The 24177-nt window shown below is 44.6% G+C and overlaps 1 protein-coding gene across 2 annotated transcripts; it reads right to left on the bottom strand.

Annotated features, from left to right (window-relative positions):
- Nucleotides 1-4578: 4578 nt before the first annotated feature.
- LOC115175859 (exopolyphosphatase PRUNE1) lies at nt 4579-23183 on the bottom strand. 2 transcript variants are annotated; one of them, XM_029735435.1, is made up of 9 exons: nt 22899-23183; nt 21737-21806; nt 14222-14326; nt 13069-13274; nt 12599-12783; nt 12197-12355; nt 9865-9959; nt 6987-7145; nt 4579-6039 (listed from the first exon to the last, which is right to left on the bottom strand). In XM_029735435.1, exons 1-9 carry the CDS (start codon nt 22925-22927, stop codon nt 5554-5556), a joined length of 1494 nt encoding a protein of 497 aa, XP_029591295.1. In that variant the 5' UTR covers nt 22928-23183; the 3' UTR covers nt 4579-5553. The 2 variants fall into 2 exon arrangements, with proteins under 2 accessions (XP_029591295.1, XP_029591296.1); XM_029735436.1 differs by having other exon boundaries at nt 22894-23182.
- Between the last annotated feature and the right edge of the window lie 994 nt (nt 23184-24177).

The raw sequence follows: 24177 nt of genomic DNA, 5'->3' as shown, positions 1-24177 counted from the left end.
TATAAAAAATATGTAAAAGTGGACAAAATTTGAAATGGGGCAAATACTTTTTCACAGCCCGGTATATTCACACAATAGCATGTTGGGACATGACCAGGAATGGCTGGGCGTGGACGCACACAGCATATGGTGGGGGAAATGGTGAGAGCACACCCTAAACAACGTGACACAGCTGACTGGAGGGGTGCGAGTTAGTGATAGGACACTAAAGATTCCAATAGCGCCTTGCACAAACGTTAGCTTTAGGTTATGATTTTGAATCAGCTCAATAACCCAGAATCAGTAAGAAGCGTGAATGAAGCCAGACTACAACACAAACTCTTAAAATCCATCTTTAATAGAACAGCATATTTTTACTCTTATAATATTTTCTTACACGTGGTTTTCACATTCAGTTTTTTTCTCACTTAAATAAAGGAACCACACAGCAAACACTTCATACTGCATACTTGAATACAAGGGAAGTTGAATCCTGATTGTACTGCATAAAATTCACAAAACTACCCATGCTGAAAGGAACTGCATTTGGAGGGGTTGGGGGGGGGGCATCTTCTGATTTAAACCATGAGAAACTGAAAAAGGGTACCAATTTGGTTAAAAAAAACATTGTGAATTACTTGTCTTTGTTCAACCTGTTTATAAGCTAAACAAGTCCAGCTAGCTAACATTTCAAACCTTAAACGCATGGAGACATTAAAACACCACAGAGCACATACAAAAACATGTAATCATGACAAATGGCATAGGAAAGGCATTCAAATGAATAGGCAAACTAGTGTTTAGTGTTCATATTAAACAGCACAGTCACTGAGCCATTGCATTGTAAATACATTTCCCATGAAACACTTCCACAAAAGGTATGTGGAGATATAAAAAAAGAAGACAAACATAATTAGCTTTGCTTTTTTGTGACCCTTCTTGGGAACAACGGATTTGGGATACAAGATACAGTACATTGGTGTTGACATTGTCAAAAGCAAATTTGCTCATGCATGTTTAGCTGGCAAAACATTTAAAAAAATCTAAGCTTGCTGAACATCTACAAGCCAATGATTGCCAAATCCTTAATACCTGAGGCTCAATATAGAAATCTTTCAGAGTATGTCTATTAGCAAACTCATCAATACCATGCTAGCTTAGACGCCATATATTGTTTAACTATAAACTAGGCGACTGAACATACCTTCTCACTGTGATGTAGGATATCAATGAAACTGCATGGTTGATTTATATAATCAAGTATCTTCAACTATACTATCTTCATTTAATATCTTAATTAAATGGTTCAACACAGCGCTAGTCAACACTTAAAGATGTTTTCTTTTGTCAAAGGTATCAAATTAAATTATAACAAAATACAATTTGAATCCCTACCATCCTCCCTGCATTTGATCCAAGATCCTAAAGGACTGGATAGGTGAGAGTAATATGGTGAAAGCTTCACATACCCTATCAGAGGAAGCCATCATCTTATTACTTCCACGTATCGAAACCTTGTGATCTGGGAACACTGAAACGGTAGGATCCAAGGGAAGAGACCAGAGACTGAAATGGAATAGTGTCACTGTCTTGTGCTCAGTTTCACTTGGCCAACTGAATTTGAAGATTTTCACACCAACTACATAACATTAGAGCTGCAGTGTACTGTATGTAGTGAACAGAGGTCTACCCAAACAGACATATAATGACTCCACATCCACAACGATAAAAACATGGCACGGCACCAGCCTTAACATCATTACCATGCATAGCAGCCAATGTGTGTGTGTCTATGCATTCATCTGTATGTGGGTTTGCCTGGGTGTGTTTGCACACCTCTGTGGTACAGTACGTTGAAAACTACTCCTCAGGCCCAACTACAGCCAGCTAATGAAGCAGACACCTGAACTAATGTTTCCTCAAATGAACCGCCATGAGGCTCTCTGGGTATGCGACACAGATTACAGATCAGAGCAATTCCTCACTAACTCGGTCCCAGATCTGTTGGTGCTGTATAGTTAACTCTGATGATAGGGGTTGGCAAGAACGCAAACAGATCTCGGATCAGGCTAATTCCTCACTGGTAACATAATCAATGGTGATTCTAGATGATAAGTATATTTGGACAGCTGAAGTAGCATTGTGATCTACATCTCAGTGAGAGAGATCTCTGAACGGGGGCAGGAGGTTCGTATGCATAAACGAGCAGCAGAGTTGCATCCATCATCTGGTATCTATCTATCCACATCTCTCTCTCTCTCTCTCTTTGTGGGGAGGATGTGAATTCTTCCCCCTTTTCAGATGGTGTCACGTCCTGACCAGCAGATGGAGCTATTGTATTAGTTTTGGGGTCAGGACGTGGCAGTTTTGTGTATGTGAATGTTTGGGTTGTTGATTGGGACTTCCAATTGAAGGTAGGTGTGTTGAGTTGCCTTTGATTGGAAGTCCTATATAGGTGTGTGTTTTTCTTTGGGGTTGTGGGTGGTTGTTTTTGCACTGCGTTTCATAGCCTGCAGAACTGTTGCTGTTGTCACCTTTATTGTTTTTTGTTAAGTGGATGCTTTACTCCTTATTTGAAATTAAATATGAGTATTCACATACCTGCTGCGCCTTGGTCTTCTCTCCATGACAACTGTTGTTACAGAACCACCCACCACCAAAGGACCAAGCAGCGGAAGAGGAAGGAGCAGCGGCAGGAGGAACGTAAGGAACGGACCTGGCAGGACGAAAGACAATTCTGGGAGGACAAGTTAAGGGAGCTAAGGGAACCCAAGAGGCAGCCCCAAGATTTTTTTTGGGGGGGGCACACGGGTAGTTTGGCCAGGCCAGGGAAGAGCTGTAAGCCAGCTACCCATGACTACAGGGAGGTGCGTATGAGGTGGAGGGCGCCATGTTACGCTGAGGTACGCACCATCTCGCCTATACGGACGCACAGCCCAGTCCGCCCGGTACCAGCGCCCCGCAGGTGCCAGGGCAAGGTGAGCATCGAGCCGGAAGGGGTGAAGCCAACCCTGCACGCAAGTCCGCTAGTGCGCCCTTTCGGTCCGGTGTTTCCCGCTAGACGCACTAGCATGGAGGTGCGTGTCTCCAGGCTGGCACCTCCAGTACCAGCCCCACGCATCAGGAGTCTAGTGCGTCAGCCCAGCATCGCCAGTCAAGAGTCACCAGAGCTGCCCGCCAGTCGTAAGTCACCAGAGCTGCCCCCCAGTCGTAAGTCGCCAGAGCTGCCCCCCAGTCGTAAGTCGCCAGAGCTGCCCGCCAGTCGTAAGTCGCCAGAGCTGCCCGCCAGTCGTAAGTCGCCAGAGCTGCCCGCCAGTCGTAAGTCGCCAGAGCTGCCCGCCAGTCGTAAGTCGCCAGAGCTGCCCGCCAGTCGTAAGTCGCCAGAGCTGCCCGCCAGTCGTAAGTCGCCAGAGCTGCCCGCCAGTCAGGAGTCACCAGAGCCGCCCGCTAGTCAGGAGCCGCCAGAGCCGCCCCCTAGTTAGAAGCCGCCAGAGTGGCCCGACTGCCCGGTTCTGCCAGAGTGGCCCGACTGCCCAGTTCTGCCAGAGTGGCCCGACTGCCCGGCTCTGCCAGAGTGGCCCGACTGCCCGGCTCTGCCAGAGTGGCCCGACTGTCTTCCGGGTCTGCCAGAGTGGCCCGACTGCCCGGAACTGCCAGAGTGGCCCGCCTGTTCGGGGCTGCCAGAGTGCCCTGCCTGTCAGGAGCTGCCAGAGTGGTCCGTCAGTCAGGATCAGCCCGAGTGGCCCTCCTGCCCAGCCCGAGTGGCCCTCCAGTCCTCCGGCCCAGCCCGAGTGGCCCTCCGGTCCAGCCCGAGTGGCCCTCCTGTCCTCCGGCCCAGCCCGAGTGGCCTTCCTGTCCTCCGGCCCAGCCCGAGTGGCCCTCCGGCCCAGCCCGAGTGGCCCTCCGGTCCTCCGGCCCAGCCCGAGTGGCCCTCCTGTCCTCCGGTCCAGCCTGAGTGGTCCGTCTGCCAGGGTCAGCCCAAGTGGCCCATCTGCCCGGCGCAGCTAGCAGCGCCACCGAAGTGGGCTACGCCGAAGGTGGAGCAAGGTCCACGTCCTGCACCTGAGCCACCTCCAGGATAGGTGGGTTGGGGAGGGAGGGTCTAGCACAGTGCCGTTGGTGACGGCAGCCACCCTCCCTTCCCTCCCTTATTGTTTAGGGGTTATTGTTTAAGGGGTTTTTGTTGGTGTTTTCTGTTGGTAGGTGCATTCCGGGGTCTGCACCTTGAGGGGGGGTACTGTCACGTCCTGACCAGCAGATGGAGCTATTGTATTAGTTTTGGGGTCAGGACGTGGTAGTTTTGTGTATGTGAATGTTTGGGTTGTTGATTGGGACTTCAATTGAAGGAAGGTGTGTTGAGTTGCCTTTGATTGGAAGTCCTATATAGGTGTGTGTGTTTTTCTTTGGGGTTGTGGGTGGTTGTTTTTGCACTGCGTTTCATAGCCTGCAGAACTGTTGCTGTTGTCACCTTTATTGTTTTTGTTAAGTGGATGCTTTACTCCTTATTTGAAATTAAATATGAGTATTCACATACCTGCTGCGCCTTGGTCTTCTCTCCATGACAACTGTTGTTACAGATGGATTCCGACAATGAGGAGAACTGTGGGACTGGTGATAATGTCATCAAGACATTAACCAAGAAAACTCCATACACACGAACACACACGTGCTCGCACACACACGTCAGGAGATATCACGCGTTCAATCATCAGCCCAATAACGCACATATGAAGCTGTACATAGATTGGTTGCACTAAAAACCAGCAGTCTTCCAGGACCAGGACTACTGAAACACATGCTGTCATAATGGATGAAGTCATTCTCCACTGCAAGATTCTCCCTCATCATAAAGGTTCACTCAAATGCCTGTGACATTGAAATAGGCCCTTCAAAGATTAAATTAAGTTAGTCCATTATGTATTCTCCACATTTCCAATCCACTCCCCCTACACTTGGCGATGGCACTGACTAACCAATGAGGCAGTCCCATGTACTCGGATGCGTTACAGAGAGAACACACACTTCATTCAACCTCCATCTGGAGTCCTTGATATAGTACTACTAGTCATCCCTTTTTTTCATCCGGTTGCCAGTCTTTTAGGAGAATATCCTATTCTTCATAATGTTTTATGGTGTTGTTAGTCCTGACTTGAGTAAAGCATCCATAAGAGCTTGGTGATCAGTCTGACGGCCACAGTAGTCCAGGGTTGTGTTCATTCGGGCACACCGTAGCAAAACGTGTTGCAACGGAAAACAAAAACAAGCATTTCTTAGTTCAGATAGTACCTCCCTGTTTCGGGACGTTTTGTTCTGTTTTGTTCCTCCTGAACAGGGACCTGTTTCCAGTCAATGTCAACGGAGCTGCCGATAGCAAACCTAGGATTGCTATATAACCAGTGAGTGAGTTACTGTACATGGCCCCTTTAGATTGTCATTATAATTTGCTATGAGATGTCCCTTATGACTGATATGCTTCTGAACTTTGAACACTCCTTGTTATAGTCTGTTGGTTGGATTGAGGTGCACGAGGACAGTCAGCCTGGGGTACTAGGATTAAAAGGCATCAACAGAAGGTTATTGTTCACCTGGCCAGATGCCATCTTTATTTTCCCCATCTTCCCCTCCCATGCGGCTGAACTTCTCCAAAATGGCTTCTGCGCTGATCCGTGGCAGGCCGGCGTCCAGCGGACAGCCCTCCACCAGGCTGTTCATGGGAGTGGCCGGCACCTGGAAGTCCTCCTCCGTCCAAGAGTCCTCGGTGCCCAGCAGGCGGCGGCGGTGGTGCCGGGAGGCTGAGAAGCAGCGGGGGCGGGCGTCGTCATCGAAACTAGGCGACCCCGTGGGGTCAACGTGGTCGTCCAGCTCCTCAAAGTCCTCCGCCTCCTCACAATGCACTTGCTTTCTGTCCCACTCCTTCAGGAAGTTCTTGAGGATAGGCAGCACTTTCTTACGGGAGGCCAGTGCGTTGCCTTGGAGATAGGACTTGATGTTGTTGAAGGGGCTGCTCATTGGAGAGAAGCTCAGAGAGGGGTTGTGCGCCTTTTCTAATGCTTGGCTCACCTACAGCAGAATGAGAAACACACAGTGTATTACTATTTCATAGTTGCCTTTTTAACATTGACTAATATTCTCAAATTGTCATGCCTGCATTTGCCCAAAAAGAAAAGCATGCTAATAATAGCAACAGGCAACTTTGATATATCTCACTTACAGACATGCTTAATATCAAATAATAATACATAACAATACCATTTATTTTCACACCAAGGAATAGTTTCTGAGGGCCAATATTGAACTAACTAAGATAGGTTGGTTGGCACAAAAGTAGACAGATTTTTTGGGGTATTTGTAAACAGTGGAGAGGAAAGATTCACATCGATTTTCAAATGGCCTCTTTGGTGTTGGAAGGCCAGTAGGAGGCACTCTTTCCTCTGGTCTAAAAAAAATAAATATCCCATTGCCCCAGGGCAGTGCCCTGTGTAGGGTGCCGTCTTTCGGATGGGACGTTAAACAGGTGTCCTGACTCTCTGAGGTCATTAAAGATCCCATTGCACTTATTGTAAGAGTAGGGGTGTTAACCCTGGTGTACTGGCTAAATTCCCAGCCTGGCCCTCATACCATCACGGCCACCTAATCGTCCCCAGATTACAATTGGCTCATTCATCCCCCTCCTCTCCCCTGAAACTATTCCCCAGGTCGTTGCTGTAAATGAGAATGTGTTCTCAGTCAACTTACCTGGTAAAATAACGGTAAAATAAATAAATAAACTGAACTCATATAAATATTTTTCAGGGTCATGAACACAAATGTGCCACATATTTAGGAAAGCACAAAATGGTTAAATTCAGCCACGTTTATTAGAGGGCTAGGTGGAACTACTACTTATGATATAACTACCCCTATCAAATCCATTATATTACTACCCTTATAAATATAAAATCATTTCACATCATATAGGCATAGGGGTCAATATACTGTAAGAGTAAGCATGGCACTGCAGTTCATACCTCCTCCCTATAGAGGGTGCTGGAGCTGTAGACCGCCAGCTGCCGATGGGGCTCACCGCGTTCATTGAAAGAGATTGTCATGGCGACCACCGCACCGAAACGATGTTTGTGACAGAACTCACAAAGCTCCTGTTGTAGGCTCCTCCGCTGTAGGAACACCTGTTGAACGAACGGGATGGCGTACAACAGCAAACAAAAAAAACGTTATTATATAGAGAACATAACTTGGTTCAAACACTATTCAAAATCTTTCAAATACTTTGAACGTTTGCTTGGTTCCGTACAGATACAGTATAAATTATTTCAAATAGTATTTTAACCCAGGTCTGATAGAGAAGAATTCTGGCATACAACAAAACTGTGCCATGCATGTATGTACAGTCAATGCATGATACATGTAATGGCTTGGGGCTGAAGCCAGTAAAATAGAAAGTATTTGTAAAATGAATATATTCAGCCTCCCAAGTGGCGTAGCGGTCTAAGGTACTGTATCGCAGTGCTAGAGGTGTTACTACAGACCCGGGTTCATTCCCAGGCTGTGCCACTATCGGCCTTGGCCAGGAGTACCATAGGACAGCGCGCAATTGGCCCAGTGTCGTCCGGCTTAGGGGAGGGTTTGGCTGGTGGGGCTTTACTTGGCTCATTGCACTCTAGCAGTGCCTGAAGATTGAAGGTCGCCAGTTGAACAGCGTTTCCTCCGACACATTGGTGTGGCTGGCTACCGGGTTAAGCTGGCGGATGTTAAGGAGTGTGGTTAGGCGGGTCATGTTTTGGAGAACGCATGACTCCACCTTCGCCTCTCCTGAGCCCTTTGGGGAGTTGCAGCGATGAGACAAGCTACAAAAAGGGGGTATACTTTTTTTAAAATTCTGGGATCTTCTGACTTGCAGCAGCGATGGCCACTCAGATATCAGGGAGTGTTCTTAACTAACAGACATGACTCCTGTCACTATTGTTAAGCCAGGTCTGAAGCAATACAGTAGCTACTGATCTATTTTGATTACGCTAATCAGACTCTACAATTTACGCTCAGAGACGTTAGTTTAATATAGGTGTCACTTTCACTCCTAGATGCCTTGTCACTGCATATACACTACATGGCCAAGAGTATGTGGACACCTGCTCGTCGAACATCTCATTCCAAAATCATGGACATTAATATGGAGTTGGTCCCCTCTTTGTTGCTATAACAGCTTCCACTCTTCTGGGAAGGCTTTCCACTAGAAGTTGGAACATTGCTGTGGGGACTTGCTTCTATTCAGCTACAAGAGCATTAGTGAGGTCAGGCATTGATGTTGGGAAATTAGGCCTGGCTCACAGTCGGTGTTCCAATTCATCCCAAAGGTGTTCGATGGAGTTGACGTTAGGGCTCTGTGCAAGCCAGTCAAGTTCTTCCACACCGATCGTGACAAACCATTTCTATACGGACCTCGCTTTGTGCACAGGGGCATTGTCATGCTGAAACAGGAAATGGCCCTACCCAAACTGTTGCCACAAAGATTGAAGCACAGAATCGTCTAGAATGTCATTGTTTGCTGTAGCATTAAGATTTCCCTTCACTGGACCTAAGGGGCCTAGCCCAAACCATGAAAAACAGCCCCAGATCATTATTCCTCCTCCGCCAAACTTTACAGTTGGCACTATGCATTGGGGCAGGTACTGTTCTCCTGGCATCCGCCAAACCAAGATTTGTCTGTTGGACTGCCAGATGGTGAAGCGTTATTCATCACTCCAGAAAACGTGTTTCCACTGCTCCAGAGTCCAACGCTTGGCATTGCGCATGGTGATCTTAGGCTTGTGTGCGGCTGCTCGGCCATGGAAACCCACTTCATGAAAGCTCCCGACGAAAACAGTACTTGTGTTGACGTTGCTTCCAGAGGCAGCTTGGAACTTGGTTGCTAGTGTTGCAACCGAGGACAGACACTTCAGCACTCTGCGGTCCCGTTCTGGGCTTGTGTGGCCTACCACTTCTCGGCTGAGCCGATATTGCTCCTAGACGTTTCCACTTCACAATAAGAGTACTTACAGTTGCCTGGGGCAGCTCTAGCAGGGCAGAAATTTTACAAACTGACTTGTGGGAAAGGTGGTATCCTATGACGGTGCCATGTTGAAAGGCCATTCTACTGCAAATGTTTGTGTATGGAGATTGCATGGCTGTGTGCTCGATTTTAAACACCTCTCAGCAACGGGTGTGGCTGAAATAGCAGAATCTGCTAATTTGAAGGGATGTCCACATACTTTTGTCTTTATAGCGTAGTTGCACCTCCCTGAGGCAGACTCCATTGCCAAAGTGAATTAGAAAATTGATATTCTCCCAAGATTATAGATATATTGGTAACATTGTAGCATGAATGAAGACTTAAGATTCTAATAGTGGAATATAATTCTCTCAAAGGAGTAGGAAATATGACTTAGTGAATCATCTGCAAACCCAAATTTGTTAAAGAGTTGGTTGGTCATTCAAAGGCAAATTAGGCAATGCTAATGCATTGTTGTTAATGGGGAAGAGTAAATGTTCACATACACCCAGTGTGATACTGAGAGGGTGCTGTTAAAGGTAGACTCAGCCATATTCCTTTACCACGAGGAGCAGGGCAACTTCCGACACAAAGACCGCGTGAAGCAGGAGGCTGCACTCGTCAGCATTTGTCGTCAGGCAGCTGTCACAATGCATTAGAGAGATGCAATCTCCTGTGCAGATGTTTAACAGTGTATGTGTTGGTGCTGACGAGTGCAGCCCCTTTCCTTTACACTCTCTGGCTGCACTGCTCTTGTGATTACTTAACATCCTTGAGTCTCAGTTTAAAGCATGGTGGCTTAAGCATGGTGGTGGCAGAGTGGATTAAGTGAAGTAACGGCATGGCTAGACAGTACGTACATCTAGTGTCATGTACACAGCGCTGACTGCCAGTCTCAGGTCGCCCCCAGAGACAGCCTTCATGTCCTTTAGCAGGATCTGCTCTGTAGAAAGACCTGTAACACAAACCAATGGGACAAGCAGTATTACAATGGCACTACAATGGAATTGGGTATAGACACTACTGTATGACAAACACTACAGCATATCATAAGTTACAATGTAGATCATATATACAGGGCCCTGTGTTTTGGTTAATCATGGCACATGACCTGGATTTTAACCTTTATTTTAAGCCTTTTCCAGAAATGAGAATTAGACCAAAAATTATAGCAATTATCTGAGGACATTAAGGTGGGACCATCTGAAATAAATAAAAAAACAGGGCAGTTTGATGAAAGGCTTTAAAAAGGTGCAATAAGTAGTTGCTACATAAATGTTTTTACTTGTAAATTAATTATATTTACCCATTTGATTCTTGAAGAATATAACTTACAAATGCCTCATGAGTTTAAATCAACTGTCGTACCTCATCATAACCCGAACTATAAGCTTGTTTCACTCCAATGTTTGTAAACAAAGTAAATGTAAACACTGTGTAGCCTCAAAACATTATTAAACTAGAATTGGGATGTCATGTATGGTCAGTCCTTGCATCCATAATATGCTTGAAAATATGGAGATTGGTACTCAGTAATGTATTGGATTGGATTTGCCCCAAACATTACACTTTGTATTCAGGACAAAAAGTTGAATTGCTTTGCCACATTTTTGCAGTTTTACTTTAGCGCCTTGTTGCAAACAGGATGCATGTTTTGGAATATTTTTTATTCTGTACAGGCTTCCTTCTTTTCACTCTGTCATTTATGTTAGTATTGTGGAGTAACTACAATGTTGTTGATCCATCCTCAGTTTTCTCCTATCACAGCCAATAAACTCTGTAACTGTTTTAAAGTTACCATTGGCCTCATCGTAAAGTCCCTGAGCGGTTTCCTTCCTCTCCAGCAACTGAGTTAGTAAAGACACCTGTGTCTTTGTATTGACTGGGTGTATTGATACACCCACCATCCAAAGTGTAATTGATAACTTCATTATGCCCAAACGGATATTCAATAACAGCTTTTTTTTAACAAAGATTTTACCCATCTACCAGTAGGTGCCCTTTGCCAGGCATTGGAAAACCTCCCTGGTCTTTGTGGTTGAATCTGTGATTGAAATTCACCGCTCGACTGAGGGAGCTTACAGATAACTATATGTGTAGGGTACAGAGATGAGGTAATCATTCAAAAATCATGTTAAACACTGTTATTGTACACAGAGTGTGACAAACAAATCTCAATTTAATACATTTTAAATTTAGGCTGTAACACAACAAAATGTGGAACAAGTCAACGAGTGTGAATACTTTCTGAAGGCAATGTATTATGTGACTTGTTTAGCAAATTTGTACTCCTGAACTTATATAGGCTTTCCATAACAAAGGGGTTGAATACTTATTGACTCAAAATACATTTCAGCTTTTCATTTTTAATTAATTCGTAAAAATGTCAAAAAACATCATTCCACTTTGAAATGATGCGGTATTGTGTGTAGGCCAGTGACCAAAAATCTAAATTTCATCCATTTTAAAATCAGGCTGTAACACAACAACATTTTGAAAAAGTCAAGGGCACTGTATAACATAACACAAACCTGGAATTTGGTCAACCCAAGGCAGAACGACAGTCCCCTCGGATTAAAGCTACGGAAGTTCAAGGCCGACCGCGTTACTGCAGGCATTATTAGCAGAAAACAGGATTGCAATCTTTGTGTAAATACATTTTTTTAAGAAGACAATAGTGGTACCAATATCATGGTACCCCGGTCGGCCTTCAACTTGAGTTACTCAATGAGAGGGGGCAGCACTGAGCTAGCCTGCAACATCACTTCCTAGAGTAGCTCAAACTGTGCATGTTATGTCTCTATGAGATGCCATCTTAACAGACTTTATTTGGCTTCAATGTGCTATTGAGTTTTACATAGGAATGAATGGTGTCACGTGATCGATGTCTTTGTCCAGTCATTGGGTCAACAGAGCAGAGGTTCCTACCTAAAGCGTTTGACATATTATTTTGTTTACTTCTAGACGGTCACTCCACAACATTCTTTTGAGGTTGTGTGAAATCTCACACTTACTCTACAACATTCTCTTTAAATAATGGTAACACTTTATTTGAACGATATGTCATTACAGTGTCATAATACTGACATAATAATGTCATATTGTCATAACATCTTATGTCAAGTGACAAGGCAGATTCCTTTTGTGCACCTCTCAACACCTCTCCCATGGCATGTTTTCCCACCTTTTTACCTGAGATGTCAAACTTGGCGCTTTGTAGGGACTTGAAGAGGGCGCCCCTGGGTGGCAGGTCAGGGAAACGTGACTCCAGCAGGAAGGACAGTTGGCTGTCCTTGGGTGTGACCTTGCCCGCCTCAGGGGCCATGTTGACACAATCCAGCACGATGGCCCCTGTGTGGACACTGCCAAGTATAGGTGAACTGAGCCAATGGTTACTGCTGGCATTGACAAACAAGCGCAACTACTAGAGAATTGTCGAATTCAGTGAAAATTCATCCTGCCATATTCCCCGCTGCCTAGTTCTGAGGTATACATTGATTAAAGACCCAGAGACATTGTGGCCCTTGAGGACTAGAGTTTGACACGTTATAGAGAATGCTGGATGTAAGAAAATTGTTGCTGTGGCAACCTTACCGTATAGTAATTGGGCCACCTGTCTGTCTAGCACTTCAGGTGCCTTGTGGTGAATGTGCTCTGTCACCAAGGTAGCACAGGAACCCACGGTTTCCACGGTGACGGAACAGGACATGGAGGGTGTCCTCTCGAGGTGGTGGTGGTCAATGACTTCCACAACTGCCTCCTCCAAGTCGATGTCGGCACTACAGGGAAAAGTCAGGGTTGGGTGAATATTGTGAAATACGTTGTGTCATACATCCTTAACTATGTGTTTCCTCAATCTTGGTCCAGGAATCTGGCCCTCCACATATCAGGCACTTTCCCATAACTTTGACCTGTGTTGTCAATACTACTTGATACTGTAGGTGTCAATGGAAGAAAATCTGAGTGAGAGAAAGGCAAAGAGATGGCAACGGAGAGAACGAGAGAAAGAGAATGCGAGTTTAGAACAGAAAATAAATAGAAAGAGTAATGTTGCAACCGATGACCTAGGAAGCACGTTGTGGTCCACCAGGGTGAGCATCAACCTCTTGGCTCTATGGAGGCCTGCCAGGTCCACCTCGTCACGGAAAACCAGAGCCTCCGGCGGAACACCGCTCTCCTTCAGCAGGAACACGTTGTCGGACCGCAGGGGAAACTCAGCCCTCGGGATGTTCAGCACCGGCACCACAGTCTTACCTGAGCTGCCAGACGTCTGGGAACAAAGGGGGATGGAAGAAGAGGAGGAGAAAAGGAGGGAAGGATGGAAGAGGGAGACCAGATCAAAACTGATATCTGACACCAACGCACCTTGCTGCTGAGGCTAGCTTGGATTCCTCTGCAATGTTTTTGTCCATCTTCTCAGGCCTTGGGGGATCTTGAGTATCTGAGGTTGTGTGAATATTTCATGAGTAGCGGGGCGTATAAGCTAGCGAACAGCTTTAACCAGGGGTTAGAGAGGACGGATGGATCAATGCAGTAATGAAAGATAAGTAGAGACTGGGCACCGACACTGTTTTTATGCTTGAGTGACTCTGAGGGTTGTCTGGTCCAATTTTGGAAAATGCTGGGCATTTTGGTTACGCTTGGTCAAGCTATTCATGGCCCTCAGACTTACAAATGAGTCACTCAGCGCAAAGTCCGCGCCTGCGGTGCTTCATGACTTTGGCCCATCTCTCTCAACTCTGTTCACAAGTCAAAGAGAAAATACTTATTCATTACCGCATAGCAGGACGTATTCGTCCACCAATTTGCTTTCAAACAACTGCTCTATATTGTTGTCATTTTGCTTGTATGGGACTTAAAAGGAAAATTCCAGTCAAAAACTATCTTTTGGTATTTGTTTCATTAGTCTACTGTTGATACAGTCCCAAAATGTTTTGCATGCCAGCAATCAAGTTCTGATGATATAGAACTTAAAAAAATATATTGTTCATAATTACATAAGCTCATTCTGGAAGCATCTGGGGAGCCTAAAATGGTTTCAAGGGCCGGTGAGCCCCATTTTCGGCGGCCCTGAAGTAAAGTGTCAATATTTATTACAGTATAAAAACCTAAACATATGAGGAGGGGAATGAATACTTCAGGTATGCTAACTTATTTCCGACCTGGGTTGAGGGATTCCCTAATGAGGCGGTACATGCTAGAAGCTAGCTGACTCACTTTGGACAGAAAGTAGGCAAAGACAAGGGACGACACCATGGAGTCGAGGTCACAGGCCTCGTTGCCAAGGATGACGTGGATCCCAGAGCTTCCCTCCGCATTGCCCTAAGGAGGTTATAAAAAACAAAGGAAGGTGGAAGAAAAAGAGGGGGGGCAAGAGGGTGGTAAAATTCCTTGTCAGCTTTATACTTTGTAGATTTGTAAAGTTTTTTTGAACACATCCAAGGCTACACTAGTCAAAATGTAAAAAGCATTGGTATCATCTAAACCAAGGGTTGCCTAATTTCAGTCAGGCTCACAGTAGTTAGTTAGCATCTAGCCTATGCTAACATTTTTGGACTGCTGTTTAGAAACGAATTAGGCTAGGCTTATCAACGAACATCAAATACCTTAAGTTTAATAACAGTGAGTGAATGTGCAGCTGAAATTGTGATATAGCCTTATTGAACTCAGCGGGATGTTTTCATTTGGATCATTTCGATGTCGGTTGGTAGACCCACTGTGATAATGAGTGTGATTAGTCTCGCTTTATCTGTGACATGATGGAAGAAACAGTGTTATTACTGACAACGGGGGAGACGGCCTTGCTGTGGTGTGATGATTCAAAAGCAATGAAAGCACTAATTACCAGTGTGTGTGTGGCAGCATTCAGTATAAACACAAAAAAGCCAAACCAGCCATCTGGATTCAGCAAAGTTCTTCTGACCCCCTTTGCTCTGCATTGTGAACACTAGAATGAGCTAGTTCAGTTAGTTTCTCAACCTGTATTGATCTGTAAATTAGGAGAAAAGGCCCAAACACAAACTATTTAGCAGGTATTTATATGCTAACAACTACTTCACCCCATCAGGCCACCATAGATTTAACAATGAATCCACAAGATTGATCCACGATTGTACTTTGTGAACGAGCGTAACCAGGATAGGATCTCTCCTGTTGATCTCAACATATTGGGAGTTGATGTGCATCCTATTGACTTCAATGGTAAATCAAGAAATATAGCCAGGTCTGCCTCCTAGACTGGTTTTTCTCACCATCAGTATGGGGTGTAGCTAACTGGGTGGAGAGAGCCATTTCTCCCCATGTTAAGGGCCCCAAGGGTGACGGTAACGGGCAGCCAGTGTGAGTGTACTACAACATGGCATCATGGCCGCCCAGCCTCCCCTTCCCTCGCATCTCCCTCGACCCAGCGTGCCTGTCACCTCCCATAAGCCGTAGTAGTGGTCAGATCCGGGCAGGCAAGCAGGAACCAAAAGGAGGCTATATTTAACCACAGAGTGTGTGTGCAGCAGAGCTCTCCAACTGTGACTCCACGACTGCTCCATGGCAAATAGAACAATTCAGGGCCACCTCTACTACAGATATAGTAATCCAGTATTGCAGTATCCATTCAAGGACGAGGCTAGAAATATAAACAAGGGTTAGATAAGAGATGAACAACTTGGTTGGTGGGTAAATGTAGGCCTGTGACACAAATATGGAAGTGCAGAGGGGGAATGTTATGATAGTAAAATGATCATGATAGGATGCTCTGATTCACGCAGCTCTGAACTTTATGCATGTCCTTGTGCACCTGTTTTGTTTGCCATCAATTGTAGATAATGGTGTTAATGGGAAATGCTAACTGTTTTGCAACGGGCTTCATATGCAACTCACTCTATTACTGAGAATTGTCAATTACTGTTTTATAACAGGGCACTGCTGTTTTCTAACAGTTATCCTCATATCCCACGCTAATGTGAATTCTACCACTTTCACAGAACAATCCATTTAGGCCTGCATTTGAGTGCAGTGTTCAGGCCAAGGATCACTGAGACACTTTGTCAGCTTCATTGAGTTGATATTGATGAGTCAACAGTGTTCCATTATTACTCAAGCACAAATCAAATGCATTAACGCACACTGGCACTCATTTGTCTCACTTTCAGAGTGACCTATCATAGCTCTCATTCCATCTGGTTGATGTAAAACCACACCACACTGAGGCATTCTCTCTCCAATCCACTTAGAACAGGCCTCAGGGATTTGGAGAGGTAAGGCTTAAGACCCTGCTAAACCGTGGAATTGGTGGATAGAGTAGCAAGGCGTGTGGAGAGAGGGAGGAGAGACAAGCCCTATTCTTCCTCATTCTACATTTCTTTCTCATCCTCATCATCAGTATAACATTTCAGTTAAATACATTTCACTTTGAGTCCCCTTTTGTTGGGAATAGTGTTATTTTATGTAGGTAATGGTGTAATTTTAGGTAACGGTTGTGAACTTCGGTAGTTGGACATACCTTAGATAGGCAAAAATGTATTTTAATCTGTCTGTCTGCATATTTCAAGACATGACATATGAGGGTGCAGTGAGATACCCGACGGGGCCTCCCGGGTGGCGCAGTGGTCTAAGGCTGTGCCACCAGAGATTCTGGGTTCGAGCCCAGGCTCTGTCGCAGCCGGCCACGACCGGGAGGTCCACGGGGCGACACACAATTGGCCCAGCGTCGTCCGGGTTAGGGAGGGTTTGGCCGGCAGGGATATCCTAATCTCATCGCGCACTAGCGACTCCTGTAGCGGGCCGGGCGCAGTGCACGCTGACACGGTCGCCAGGTGTTCGGTGATTCCTCCGACACATTGGTGCGGCTGGCTTCCGGGTTGGATGTGCGTTGTGTCAAGAAGCAGTGCAGCTAGGTTGGGTTGTGTTTCAGAGGACGCATGGCTCTCGACCTTCACCTCTCCTGAGTCCGTACGGGAGTTGCAGCGATGAGACAAGACTGTAACTACTACCAATTGGATTCCACGAAATTGGGGGGGAAAAATATATATATATATATATATAAAAAGAGATACCCGACGGATTGGACGATACTTTTCTCGTCAATCGTATTTTAAAAAAGTATACTTAAAAACTGGAAAAGAGCCAATCGTCCGTCGTTAACGGAAGGTAAAATGCTTTATTTTCTAAAAATGTGAAGTGTGTGGGCTACGGAGAGAAACAAAATGGTGCAGTTTGAGGCCATGTGGCGGATGCTGGAGATGGGGGGGGGCTCCTGGGTCTGGACAGGTGTGATGTAGTTGATGTTTGTATGATGTTGTCGTTTGTATGTATATGTTTTTGTATTGTTTATAAAAGATCATATCAAATCTTAGGAAAAGAAATGGACCATTTTAACAATGTCAGAATTGACCAATACCAACATATCCTGCCGGTAAATACAATGTCATAACAACAGAATTATGGCACACATAGTCAGGGAAGGAAATGTCTGACCTCTACAGAGCTCTACTGCCTCGATCTAGGCTACTCTCTCGATCTATTGAACATACCCATAGTCCTGCCCCATCACTGAAAAGAAAGACTGCTGCAGCCAATAACCTTATATTGACTCTAAGTGTTTGATTATGGGAAAGGTTGATGAACATGTGGATGAGCATGTTGTGGGCTCCCCAACCCCAGTGTGTGGGCATGAGACAGGACAGGCGTACAAAACGTTAGTTCTCTTATTCTAGCTCCACAGTAGGCAGAGTAGTCAGGGATGACCCCAGACATAAACATTAACACATAGGGCTGGTTTCCCAAACACCGATTAGTCTAGTCCTACAACTAAAAATACCTTTTAATTAAGAATCTCCATTGACATAGATTTCCAGTCCAGGACTAGGCTTAATCCATGTCCAGAAATGTGTATTTATTGATTTTTATTTAACCCTGATTTTACCAGGTAAGTTGACTGAGAACACATTCTCATTTACAGCAACAACCTGGATGAATGAGGTATGAGGGAAAGACTGGGAATTTAGCCAGCCCTACTCTTAAGATAAGTGCCATTGGATTTTTAGTGACCACCAAGAGTCAGGACACTCGTTTAACATCCCATCTGAAAGACAGCACCCTACACAGGGCAATGTCCCCAATTACTGCCCTGGGGTATTGGGATAATTATTTTAGACCAGTGGAAAGAGTGCCTCCTATTGGCTCTCCAACACCACTTCCAGCAGCATCTGGTCTCCCATCCAGGGACTGACCAGGACCAACATTGCTAAGCTTCAGAGGCAAGCCAGCAGTGGGATGCAGGGTGGTATGCTCCTGGCTCAAACCAGCCCTTAGTCTCCAGCCATGTGAGGAAGCAATAATGTGAAGTGACAGTGGCTAAACTAAGGCTGCCCAGTGCCCACCAGAATACAGAGACCTTCTGTATGGGAGTATCCAGACATAACCTGACCTAAGTGGTTGATATGAACCAAACAGAAGCATCTGACTGGAGGGCAGAAACATTAAATCTAACAGACGACAAGAGCCAGGAAGTATGCCACGAAGCTTTGATTACGCCCATATAAAATGGGAAATCATACTTAGAGGATGCCAGGAGTGAACAACTTTTAAGTGAATAGATCATAGCCCATTGGCTTGGGAGTAATGGTGGGTTAAGGAATGCATGCCCCTTGCTCGCTGCACTTCAAAAAGAAAATAGGCCACTCCAAACTACAACTAGGCCTACTAGAGTACATACTGTACTACAGTGTCATACAGAGAGGGTTTTAAGAAGGGAATTAAATTCAGCCCATTTCATGTTTTAATTTGTGTTACGTCATGTCTCAAATGTGTTGTCTGATATGACATCCCACCACAGCTGTTCTCTGACGGAAGGAAAAAAACTAAAGTAAAGAGCGATAATGGTGACTACTAAAAAGAAATGGCCGACCCCTTGAAATTAGACACCTACCCTTTAAATCTTTGCTGTGCCTGACAGCCAAAGACAGTGGAAGGAGGGGGGGATGAGATGTCTGCCGTCCAGGCATAGTGACAGAGGTGCCACCTAATGTCACATGCACAACAGTCAAGCAGTTGGGCCACAGGAATTTGGATGTGAGAGCTTTAGCCCAGACTCCGCCCACCTAGACTACAGTGCCTTCGGAAAGTATTCAGACCCCTTGACTTTTTCCACATTTTGTTACGTTACAGCCTTATTCTAAAATGGATTAATAAATACAAAATGTTCCTCAGCAATCTACACACAATAGCCCATAATGACGAAGCGAAAACAGGTTTTTAGACATTTTTGAAAATGTATTAAAAATAAAACACATAAATACCTTATTTACATAAGTATTCAGACCCTTTGCTATGAGACTCGAAATTGAGCTCAGGTGCATCCTGTTTCCATTGATCATCCTTGAGACGTTTCTACAACTTGATTAGACTCCACCTGTGATAAATTAAATTGACTGGACAGGCACACACTTGTCTAAGGTCCTACAGTTGACAGTGCATGTCAGAGCAAAGACCAAGCCATGAGGTCGAAAGAATTGTCTGTAAAGCTCTGAGACAGGATTGTGTCGAGGCACAGATCTGGGAAGGGTACCAAAAAAATGCTGCAGCATTGAAGGTCCACAAGCCCACAGTGGCCTCCATCATTCTTAAATGGAAGAAGTTTTGGGGGCCTCGCGAGTGGAGCAGCGTTCTAAGGCACTGCATCTCAGTGCTTTCGGCATCATTACAGACCCGCATTCGATTTCAGGCTGTGTCACAACTGGCCATAACCGGGAGTCCCATAGGGCGGCGCACAATTGGCCCAGCGCCGTCCGGGTAAGGGGAGGGTTTGGCCGGGGGGGCTTTACTTGGCACATCGTGCTCTAGTGACTCTTTATGGCAGCCGGGCGCCTGTATGTTGACCTCGTCGTTAATTGAACGGTGTTTCCTCCGACACCTTGACGCGGCTGGCTTCCAGGTTAAGCGGGCGGGTGTTAAGGAGCGCGGTGGTGGGTCATGTTTCGGGGGACGCATGACTCGACCTTCGCCTCTCCCGAGCCCGTTGGTGAGTTGCAGCGATGAGACAAGATCGTAATTGAAATTGGGAGAAAAAGAGGGTTAAATACCCACAAAAAATGATAGAAGAAGTTTGGAACCACCAAGACTTCCTGGAGCTGGCTGCCTGGCCAAACTGAGCAATCAGGGGGGTGACCAAAAACCCGACAGTCACTCTGACAGAGCTCTAGAGTTCCTCTGAGAAGATGGGAAAACCTTCCAGATGGACAACCATATCTGCAGCACTCCACCAATCAGGCCTTTATGGTAGAGTGGCCAGACAGAAGCCATTCATCAGTAAAAAACTCATGACAGCCCACTTGGAGTTTGCCAAAAGGCACCTAAAGACTCTCAGAACCATGAGAAACAACATTATCTGGTCTGATGAAAACAAGATTGAATTCTTTGGTCTGAATGCCAAGCGTCACGTCTGGAGGAAACCTGGCATCATCAGAGCCCGGACTTGAACCCGATCTAACATCTCTGGAGAGACCTGAAAATAGCTGTGCAGCAACGCTCCCCATTCAACCTGACAGAGCGTGAGAGGATCTGCAGAGAGGAATGGGAGAAACTCCTCAAATACAGGTGTGCCAAGCTTGTAGCATCATACCCAAGAAGATTCTAGGCTGTAATCGCTGCCAAAGTTGCTTCAACAAAGTACTGAGAAAAAGGTCTGAACACTTACGTAAATATGATATTTCCATTAATTTTATTTTTATTATAAATGTACACAAATCTCTAAAAACCTGTTTTTGCTGTGTCATTATGGGCTATTGTGTGTAAATTGATGAGGGGGAAAAACGATTTAATCCATTTTAGAATAAGGCTGTAACGTGACAAAATGTGGAACAAGTAAAGGGGTCTGAATACTTTCCGAATGCACTGTATATAGACAGGCGAACCCACCACACATGGCAGCTTTCGTCTTGATTGTGCACACACAGAGAATACATGATCAGTAAATGCAAGGGATGGGCCGATAGGGAATTGCTTAAGAGATTGTTTTCCATGTCTAGCTCTTTGCACTTGACTAAAAAGTCGTACAAATGATTAACCCTCACGGCATCGGTTATCTGACTCTACTGTGACAGCACTTTGCTAAATATATTGAAAACATACCAACGAGGACTGGTGTAGGGTTTGCTGTGCAAGAACTGCATCATGCAATATTCGACAATGACTGTAATGAAAGTTATGGTGGGCAATATTCTACCTCTTGCTCTCTGACAACTCATCCACACACCACCCCTTCATTCGTCATGGCGCTCTGTGGTTTGTGTATGTTAGACCTTTTACAACAGGAAGATGCATACTTTGTATGAAACAAATGTTTTGAATCTTGAACCAAACTGCAATTTGACTCTATGTTCAATCAATAAACTCTCAATTTTAGTTGACAGTTGGCTGTCAAGACTAAACTTTTAAATTTCACTCCGTGACAAGAGCAACGTTAACTGACTCAAAGCCACAAGAGGGTAGAATACATTTCAAACGTTACTTGTTAGGGGGAGGTAGTTGCAGAAACGTTGGAATGGTTTAGTAATAGAATAGTACATGATGAGTAATATAATAGTAATACGCTAGCTAATTCAATAGGAGAAAAAAACAAATATGGCATGACGGACAGCAGAGAGAGCGCGCAATGGACACGGCTGGTCATTGAGCAGAGCAACTGAGACATTTGTAAAATATGCAATGCATAGTAAACGTGTTCGTGTGTTTGCCTACCTTTATTGCAGCGCTACATCTCTGTAGAAACCCCTCCATTTTCGCCAGCGCAGAGCACGCCCGGGATATTCTGTAAAACAGAATGTTTACACACCTGGGTCCTGTGCAAAGACAAGTTGACAAAATATTCCTACACCACGTTTTGAAAGACAGCAGCTCCTGAAGTGTAGCGGCTGTAATGTAGAAAGTGGTAGTGGTGGCTCCTTCGCGAACGAACGGCTCTTTTTGAACGGCTCTTTTTTGGTGAACGTCAGGAACCAAATTGCATTTGTGAAAGAGCCGTTCATTTGGCTCCCTGATTGTTACTGCTTTTTAAGCTACAGACAACGATTATCCGCAGATAAGTTATAAAAACATTGTATGAAGATTGTAATTCCTCACTGCAGGAACAATAAATAGTGAGGTGAGATACGTTTTCAAGTTCACACACATTTTGCTGTACATTCCTTTTTTTGCAAGTCATCTAATAATATGGTCCGGTAAAAATGTATTTGAATTCACATGTCACGATCTGACACAATGGGAGGTAAATGTGTAGGCCTAAATTAGATATTTGCTATGTTTTCATGGTTTTAGGTGACATTTTTAAGCGCTACTGGACGAAGAGCCGTTTAGGCGCCAAATGAGCCGGCTCACTGAAAAGACTCGGAACGCGGGTAAATATTCCACTAAATTCGTGTGCCAAAAAGCAATCCACTGCAGAGCTGTGTGGTAGATATATAGATATATTTATTTGACAAGTTAAAACATAATACAACCACACATGCATGTAAAATGATCGAGAATGACATTAAAAAAAGTTTGAATTGTGGTCCTCCAAAAGATGGCTCAAAACATTTACGAACAAATAACATCGTAGGCCTAGGCTACGCAGTAGATCTAGCGTACTAGGCATACTTAGGTTACAGATATAATAATGAATAACAGTTTTAACTTGTGCGGCGCTTTTCAAAGAATTTCAAACCGCACAAAAAGCAAACAAACAAAACATGTTCATGATGGAGATTGAAAATCTCAGTCGGTTTCGGATGAAGTTGAGGCATTTTGGGCTGGAAAGTCAGTCTAGGTTCATCGTAGGTTCAGTAGAGAGGGCATTGATGGGACAGCCAAGGATAAACAATGACAATCTGACAACAAAAAACAGGTTAACAACGCACCACACCTGCTTCTCGGAATGGTCAGTCGTTCCATTAGAGCCTCTCCTCTGGTACTGGTCCTCCATCGCCAGGAATGTAGCACTCACCTGGGTGATGCCACGGCTGCTGAAAAGCTCACGAAAAGGTACCACATCTTGGAAGTGGTTAGGAGCGTTCCCTGAGCAGTCCCTGAACTTCGTCTGCTACCTCTGGACACAGCATGCAGTCCTTGGTGTAATACTTCCAAACAGATTAAACAAAATGCCACATGATTTGAATTCAAACAGCCAGCTAGCTAGCTAGCTATCAAGTCAAAATATATACTTTTAATCACGATCCTGCGTATCTGAGCGTCAAGGCAGGATATAGTGATTAAACCCTAGAGCAGCCCGAAAAACAAAAGAAAAATACGCTTAAAAATAATAATAATCTGAAAATAATAATAATAATATATGTATTCTGATCTCCTATGCCTATTTATGTGTCCCTTACTTTTTTCCTCATGACAATATCAACAGAAAATATTTCCAGAACTTTGCTATGTATTCTACATTGGGCCAACACAAATCCTATTATTAGAATCATATTGATGGTCAAGACAATAAATGGAAGAAATTAAGCTGTGTGAGAATTTGACATTTATACTATTTTATCCAGTTCCTACATTAGTGAGAGCAGGTGTTTATCGTCTTTATACACACACAGTGTGTGCCATATAATTAAGCAATAAGGCCCGAGGGGGTGTGGTATATGGCTAACATACCACGGCTAAGGGCTGTTCTTAAGCACGAAGTGCCTGGATACAGCCCTTAGCCGTGGTATATTAGCCATATACCACAACCCCCCAAGGTGCCTTATTGCTATTATAAACTAGTTACCAACGTAATTAGAGCAGTAAAAATACATGTTTTGTCATACCCATGGTATACGGTCTGATATACCACGGCTGTCAGCCAATCAGCATTCAGGGCTCGAACCACCCAGTTTATAATACATAATACAAACACATTTTAGACTTTCGTCTCTGCAATACTGCGCACTACGCAGCAAGAAGGAGCTATGACGCTCATGAACACTATCAGTATATTAACACCTGCAGTTCAGTACTCCAACCACTTGTGTCCCCATGAAGATTAACTTCACAATAATTTAAGGTAGCTGTTTTTTTTATTAATTCGCATATTTGCTGAGTTTTTTTCTCCAGTTTTTCTGAAATATCTTTGCTTGGCATATTATACAACATGTATTTTATGTATGTAACTTGGTGCTTGACATCTACAAAATAGTTTCCCCCCTGAGGCTAAT

The sequence above is a fragment of the Salmo trutta genome, chromosome 36 (assembly GCF_901001165.1).
Source record: "Salmo trutta chromosome 36, fSalTru1.1, whole genome shotgun sequence".
Lineage (NCBI taxonomy): Eukaryota > Metazoa > Chordata > Actinopteri > Salmoniformes > Salmonidae > Salmo > Salmo trutta.
Note: the sequence above shows the minus strand (reverse complement) of the source record. Positions and strands in the feature narration are given on the sequence as shown.

What these genes read in the sequence shown, in the direction of transcription:
- LOC115175859 (XM_029735435.1), bottom strand. Translation starts at nt 22,927, where the DNA reads ATGGAACGACTGACCATTCCGAGAAGCAG. An exon ending in TTGCCTACTTTCTGTCCAAA is followed by an intron (nt 13,275 to 14,221) that starts GTGAGTCAGCTA and finishes CTTTGTTCCCAG; the next exon opens with ACGTCTGGCAGCTCAGGTAA. An exon ending in GGTGGCCCAATTACTATACG is followed by an intron (nt 12,356 to 12,598) that starts GTAAGGTTGCCA and finishes GTGTCCACACAG; the next exon opens with GGGCCATCGTGCTGGATTGT.